Source organism: Vicia villosa, unplaced genomic scaffold, assembly GCF_029867415.1.
Source record: "Vicia villosa cultivar HV-30 ecotype Madison, WI unplaced genomic scaffold, Vvil1.0 ctg.001954F_1_1, whole genome shotgun sequence".
NCBI classification, from domain to species: domain Eukaryota; kingdom Viridiplantae; phylum Streptophyta; class Magnoliopsida; order Fabales; family Fabaceae; genus Vicia; species Vicia villosa.
Window position 1 is genome coordinate 246,129 of NW_026705790.1, and position 7,212 is coordinate 253,340.

The 7,212-nt window shown below is 32.5% G+C and overlaps 2 protein-coding genes across 2 annotated transcripts; one reads left to right on the top strand and one right to left on the bottom strand.

Moving 5' to 3' along the window:
* Positions 1 to 1,539: 1,539 nt before the first annotated feature.
* Positions 1,540 to 2,531, top strand: LOC131637255 (putative bark agglutinin LECRPA3). Its single transcript, XM_058907837.1, has one exon. It carries the CDS (start codon positions 1,604 to 1,606, stop codon positions 2,405 to 2,407), a length of 804 nt encoding a protein of 267 aa, XP_058763820.1. The 5' UTR covers positions 1,540 to 1,603; the 3' UTR covers positions 2,408 to 2,531.
* Positions 2,532 to 2,586: 55 nt separating this feature from the next.
* LOC131637256 (uncharacterized) lies at positions 2,587 to 6,611 on the bottom strand. The gene is made up of 5 exons (XM_058907838.1): positions 6,475 to 6,611; positions 5,932 to 6,069; positions 5,657 to 5,814; positions 5,319 to 5,385; positions 2,587 to 4,198 (listed from the first exon to the last, which is right to left on the bottom strand). The coding sequence occupies exons 2-5, from the start codon at positions 6,058 to 6,060 to the stop codon at positions 4,100 to 4,102; spliced, it is 453 nt and encodes a 150-aa protein (XP_058763821.1). The 5' UTR covers positions 6,061 to 6,069; positions 6,475 to 6,611; the 3' UTR covers positions 2,587 to 4,099.
* Positions 6,612 to 7,212: the final 601 nt, after the last annotated feature.

Here is a 7,212-nt window from a genome sequence, read left to right on the forward strand (position 1 = left end):
CCCGTTGTTAAGGGTGATCCTGATTTTGATCTGTAATGAATAAGATTATATTTGTATAATAACATTTTGGGTTGCTTAATATTGATTTGCTATCCTACCGTTTCTATTGCTTTTTCTGTTGGACAAACATAAATTAATCTGTGTGATACAATTAAGCCGGACTAGCTACTGTTCATGATTTGTTTGAGAGCATATTTTAGTAGATATTACCTGGGACAAGGGATATCCTTCAATAATCGGAATATTCTTGATATTATAAAGCTTAATTTCAATCCTTCAATAATAGGACTATGGACATAACAATTAGGTTGAAGGATTAAAGAATTACTTCCTGAAGACTTAGGAGTAATAACTCTTAAGAACCAATAGTCATTTATTCCTACCCGTTGTTGCATTGTATGATCAGATTTGTTGCATTATTGAATCAGACACCACCCCTAGCATACTACTCATACCTGTTTCGGCAATTCCACATAATTTGTTCATTGTCTTTAGAAACTGTTTAATATGTGAAGATTCCAGAAATTATAGTTTTTAATTAATTGAATTGAAAAGCGAACTATTTATTTCATCGCAGTCCTTGAGATCGATATTTGGGGAAATTCCCTACTATTACTACATTGGCAAAATAGTACACTTTCTATTTTTTCGATCAAGTTTTTGGTGCTGTTGCTGGGGATTGCCAATAGATATTGAGTTTAATTTTAGTTCAATTAAAATTTTATTGCTCTACATTAAAATTATTTTTCTTTCATTTATATAATTCCATTCACTAATCTGTCTAATCTGTTTATGCGAGGAGATCCCTTAGCTAAATTTCCTTTTGACGCAGAAATTGAGAGAACCCTTTATGCGAGACCTAGACTAGTTAGATTGGCTAGACTAGATTCCGAAGAGGAAGTTCCCTCAGTTCACTCAGATTCAGTAACAGAAACAATGGGTGATGATCCTCCACCTCCAGAAAGGCTCCTTGGTGACTATGGAGGTGCAAATGCATCGGGTGGTTGATTAACAAATTGTCAACCAACCGGTGAATGTGCCTAATTTTCAACTGCATCCAAGCACAATCAATCAAGTTGAAAGAAAATCTTTCACTAGAAAGGTAAATGAAGATGCAAAAAATATTTTAGGAAAAAAATATTTATATTTTTTTCTTAATTTCATAAATTATTTTTTAGAAGAAATTACCTTGTTTTAATTTTAGGAAATAAATTGTTTTCTTTTATAATTTTGTGAACAAAATATTTATTTATTTACTTTTAAAAAAAATTAGGAATAAATCATTTCCAAATTTTTATTTTTTTCTTTCATAAATTTATTTAAATTTAATTAAAAAATAATTAATTAAACAACTGAAACTATTTTTTTTAAATTTAATTGACTTTGTTATTAAATTGGATAAATAAAAATTCACCATACTCATACATTATATTTTTGATTAAATCGTAATTGAATAAGACATTTATTTAATTTTTCACGGCTAAAGTGTCTCTAACAGACCTCCAAAAACTCGATAAGGCTCTGCAACATGTATAAATAACATAACTCTTGATTTTCATTCACAACTACAGTCAGCTAGTATCAAAAACTAAAGTTGAATACCATGGTTTTCTTTCCGAAACTAGTTTCTCTTGTGTTAGTTATCTTCACAAATTGGTTTCTGTTAGTGAACTCAGAAAAAAGAGTTTCCTTTAGCGTCAACAACTTCAATTATAATAAACCAGATATAATCCTTCAAGGGAGTGCCAAAATTTCAGACAATGGCCATTTGGCACTTACCGACCCTAATGATCCTACGTTGCTTGTTGGCCATGCCTTGTATTCAAAACCCGTGCCCATTTGGGACGGTCCCTCTGGCAACGTTGCTAGGTTTGTAACTTCATTCTTTTTCGACGTTGAAAATGTAGGAGATTCTAATCCTGCTGATGGCTTCGTCTTCTTTCTTGCCCCAGATTCTGAAATCCCTAACAACTCAAGTGGTGGGCGTCTCGGAGTAGTTGATAGAAACACAGATCTCAATAATTTTGTTGGCGTGGAGTTAGACAACTATGTTAATTCATGGGATCCAAAATATTCACATATTGGAATAAATTCCAACAGTTTAATATCGTTGAAGACGGCCCCATGGAACAGGGTGGACAAAACTTTGTCTCATCTAACGATCACCTATGACTCTATCTCTAAGACTTTGACTGCTGTATTAGCCGACATAGATGGCCAATTTACTACTCTTGGTCAAGTTCTTGATTTGAAAGAGATGCTCCCAGAAACAGTTAGGATTGGTTTTTCTGCTTCCACATCACGAGGATCCCGTCAACTACACAACATTCGTTCATGGTATTTCACTTCAGTTTTGAAGACAGCTATTAACAGCACCACCTCAAATTCTATTGCAAGCGATGCGTGATTTCATTTCTTCTGCTGTATGCATATGCATGGTCACTACTGCTAGTAGTTTCTAAATAAAGACAACACTATGTGTCTATCTTGTTATCCATCTTTGTTTGAATGTTTTCTTTCCTTTTATTAAAGACCATGTTTGTACTATGTTTAAATTAATTATGTTATTTATACTTGGCCAAATATATTATGGTTCCTAAAAGCGTCTCAAATTCCGTTTTTATCCTTCAAAATATTTGTTTATACAATTGTCTTCTTAATGTTTTTCATCCATAGTTTTGGTTCCTTCAATTAACTTTAGTTAACGGCGTTTACTCGTCTTGTGTGCTGGCTAAGAAGAAAGAAATGTGGGCAGAATTATTGAGGCTTAAAGCTTTGTTTCCATAAAGTGATTGGTGTATAGGAGGTGGTTTCAGCACAGTTAAGAGACCAAGTAAAAGAAGGGGCTGCAGATTCTCTTGGCACAATGGAACTCATTAGAAATGAGTGCTTTCTTTGGGTTCATTGAAGATATGGACTTAATTGATCTTCCTGCGGTGGGCAACAGATTCTCTTAGTTTAATGCTGCAGGAACATCGATGAGTAGGATCGACAAGTTCCTTTTATCTGAAGGCTTAATAGCGAAGTAGAAATCGAAAGGGCAATTGATAAGTAATAAGGCGATTTCTGATTCTGACCACTACCCCCATCTTGATTATATCGATGGTGCTAAATTGGGGTCCCATTCCCTTCAAATTTTTAGGGGCTTGAATACAACATGCTGAATTCTTAAAGAAAGTATATGAGGTATGGATTAATTTTAGAGTGCATGGCAAAAAACAGTTTATTTTTAAAGAGAAATTCAAGGAGCTAAAAGTTCCTTAGAAAGTGTGGACCATGAGGTATTTGGAAAATTGGACATAGAAGTCTCTAAAGCAATTAGAGAGCTTAATGCTTTAGATTGGTTAGTAGCCTTGAATGGTGTTGCTTTGGGTCAAGAAAACCTCAATAATATCACTCAAAGCTACTGATGACTTGATTTTGTTTGTTGTAATGTATGCATGTATCAGCTTATGATGATTAATATTTCTAAATAAAGAACATGTCTGTGTTTGTCTGTTATATGATGATTGGTCAAAATTTGAATCTCTTTGTTTATCTATTGTTTAAATTCACTTAATTAACTAGACAAATTTTAATCTCTTTAGCAAAAGGTCTTGGCTAAACCAAGAATCCTAATTTATTTACTTCTTCTAATAATATAACAAAGCATTACGCGAAAGAATTCATATGAATAAACAATCATGAAGTCCTATCCCTATTCCCTAGGAAGCTCACAAATATAACAATCAGCTTCACATTCCATTTCAAAAACCAAATTTCTAAATTGTGAGTTTGAATCTATAATTGATTCAAAGCATGAAAGATAGAAGTAATTGCTTAATCAGCAAATAGAACTAGTATTAAACCAATATAATTCATATAACATCAGAATCCTACAATGATTCATCATCCCGAATGCAAAGCAAAACTAAAATCACATGAAAAAAAGTAAAGAGAGAGATATAACTAGAATGATAGAGATAATGATGGTCCATAGAAGCTCTAAGATCTTTCCTGGGGCTTGATTCTTCAATGGATAGGGAGAAGAGATGAATTTACGGTTAAGAGAGCTTCTAAAATTGCCCCCAATCTGCTACAGCAAGGTGAGAGTATAATTTTAGACATCTTTGTATAGTAATTGGTATTTTGGTATCCTTTCGGTCGGGAGAGGACAAGTCACAATGAGCTTTCCATTCATCGCTCCTCTAAATATTGTCTGTACCAATGTAAAATCAGTTTCGTGAATATTCCTAACAAATATTTAGAAGCAAACATTTCCAAAAATCGTAACTTCTTAAATTGGTGTCACCTTTCATATCTATCAGAAAAAGGGATATAATATAGCTAAAACAGAAACAAACAAAAAAAAAACTAATAGAATACAAAATTGGTATTGCTAAAGAAAGATGTAATCTATTAAAAAGTCCAATAGTTAGAAGAGGAGTACCAAAAATACATTAAGAGAAAATTACAAGATAAATGGTTTATCTTTAATATTTGTTTCATAAGAGAGTGATTCGACTTGGACCTTTCCTGTTCACAAATGAGGTGTGAAGACTAAGATAAGATGTGATGGTTAATCCCATTGAAGGACTTGATGTCTTTGTGATCCGGTCTGACGACGAAGGTACTTGCAAATACTCTAAGACCCAAGTTGATAATGGTCAAAAGTGGCAGGTATTAAGGGTTAGAATACTGTGTACCTTGATGTGACACGTTTGTTCGACCATTATAGTAGGATTCTAGAGTTTTAAGAGTCCTAGAACCTTCTACTTTAGAGAGTTTTGAGAAAGGAAGGATGTCATAGGATCCTTCAAGATAAGATATGACGGTAGTAGAGCCTTTAAAAAGGACATATATCATAGGATCCTCCAAGATATGATATGACGGTTCTTCTCCTTCTAGTTGCTATGATCAAGTGTCCTTCTAAGGCAGGCCCATTTTAGGTCCCGCGGTGCTAGAACCTTCATTAGGTATAGCTTCCTTAAAGGAGTGGCATCATTGGTCTGAATTCAGAGGTGTGGCATCACTATTCCTTGATACTCAAATCCGACAATTCTAAACGCATTATTGGTATCCCTCTTCTATGTTGCTAGGGAAGGGTCAAACTCCATGGTCCTCAGTTTTTCTACCACTACTCTATAAATACTAACACGCTTGTACTACATAATTTTTAGGTTTTCATAAGATCATCATCTACATCTATACCATTACTATTTTAGCTTTTAAAAAATAGCATTTAATAAGCTATTAGCAGCTATAGTAATTTATAATCATTCCAACCAGATTTGATCCAACTGAATCACATTATTAGTCCAGGAAAGAAGGATATGTACCTCTACCACATCAATGAAGTCTTGTTTTTTGTGAAAAACACCAATCCATTTAGTATGATCTGCAGTCCTACATAAAGTAAAAACAAAGTATAAAAAAAACATACCCCCTAAATGATTCATACAAGTCAGAAACTCAGAACATAAGCCAACATTTGAATTTACATCATCTTTGGAGAACAAGAAGATTACAAAATACAAAGAGTAATACTTTGCATTTACACCGTCATCTTTAGATAGCATAATTTAATTGTACAATAGAGATAGTGAAAAGTTTCATAGTTCAGCTATAAATTAGATTGCAACAGAGATAAAAAGATAAGGAAGTTATAATATCATACCCAGAATCCATTTTCATGTGATGAGCATTGAAGAAAAATACTATAGATGGAATTAAAGTAATGTCAAAATATTTGACATAAACTTGAATGTCCTGGGAGTCGACATCAACCAGTGCCACAGTTGCGAATCTGGACACCTCTCTTTCTGCTTTAGAAAGCTGCATCAACACCACAAATGCAAACTAAAGGGTTTGAATAGGGAATCAAACAAAATTCTAACGAAAAAGTTCTGAATTTAAAGACAAAATTAAATAAGTGAGAAAAGGAAAGCATACAATTTGATCAAGGTTAAGACAGATAGGATCAGAGACACGACCAAAGCGGAGGACGAGAACCTTATCAATGGTATCTCTAATGATGGAATCAACCTCTCTTTTTTGCGACAAAGTTGTCATGTTACTCATTCTTCTTTACTGCGACAACAAATGAAAAGAAGTCAGACAATGTTTTTCTTCACCAATGCTTTATATGCGAACATTCAAACACAATGCTTCAGTTTTCATACAACAATTGAAGCTCAAACAACTAATCAACATTCAATTTTAAAACTCATAAGTAAGAAAGTTCCATACTATAAAAATTAAAACTAGACCATGACACAAGCAAAAATCAATATATTATATCAACTAAGGAGGTCATGACAATCAAATTTTGTGTAGACAGTGGCGTTTTTTTCTCAGAATGGATATAAGGTTTGATGAAAACACAATAACACATTCCCTTCTAGATAACAAAATTTATTTAAGATTTGAAAAGAGGAATATACGAAGGAACGTCTAAGAAGCGAGAAAGTTAATAGCAGTAAACTTAATACTAACCGAAACCTGATGCAGCGCGGAAGCTTCTGACGGGGAGTTTCACGATCGGGGCTGTTTGCAAAGTGCGGCGCTACCGTGGTAGAGACGACGAAAATTTGACGGGAGGAATACACGAAATAAACAGAGTAACTTAAAAATTATAGAGATCTTTTATGATAAAAGTTGTTTTTTTAAAAAATATCAATTAAGTTAATTTTTTGTTTCAAATAATTTTACCTTTCTTTTGAATTGGGCAATTTCTCAACATATTGAGATTTTACCAATTAATTGAGAAATTAATTTAGAATTTTCCTAATTAATTTATAATTTAATTTGCGATTTTTTTAATTAATTGAGAAAATCACAAATTTGACTATGTTTTAACATTAAATAGATATAATCAAACTTAATTAATTTTATCGGATTAATTTTAATATTTATTTTTGAAAAATAAAATACTGTATTTTAGAAAAACATGAAAATTGGAAATTAGACCGGACAAGAAAAAAAAGGAAAGTAAATCAATATTTTAAAAATCAAACTGGAGAAAGAACAGTTAAAATATACGGGTCATGGTTCAATTAGTTCAACCGGTTCAACCATAATTGAACCGTATAGTAAATTTAAACTAAGAAAATAAATAAATATATCATCAAATATCATAATAAAATTTTAAATAAATACCACACTAATAAACAAGCTTACACAATAAGAAGAATACAATGTAAGACCCAATAACAAATCATAAAAATAGTTAAG

What these genes read in the sequence shown, in the direction of transcription:
- LOC131637255 (XM_058907837.1), top strand. Translation starts at nt 1,604, where the DNA reads ATGGTTTTCTTTCCGAAACTAGTTTCTCTTGTGTTAGTTATCTTCACA.
- LOC131637256 (XM_058907838.1), bottom strand. Translation starts at nt 6,060, where the DNA reads ATGAGTAACATGACAACTTTGTCGCAAAAAAGAGAGGTTGATTCCATC. An exon ending in GTCTTAACCTTGATCAAATT is followed by an intron (nt 5,815 to 5,931) that starts GTATGCTTTCCT and finishes GTGTTGATGCAG; the next exon opens with CTTTCTAAAGCAGAAAGAGA. An exon ending in ACTTCATTGATGTGGTAGAG is followed by an intron (nt 4,199 to 5,318) that starts GTACATATCCTT and finishes ACATTGGTACAG; the next exon opens with ACAATATTTAGAGGAGCGAT.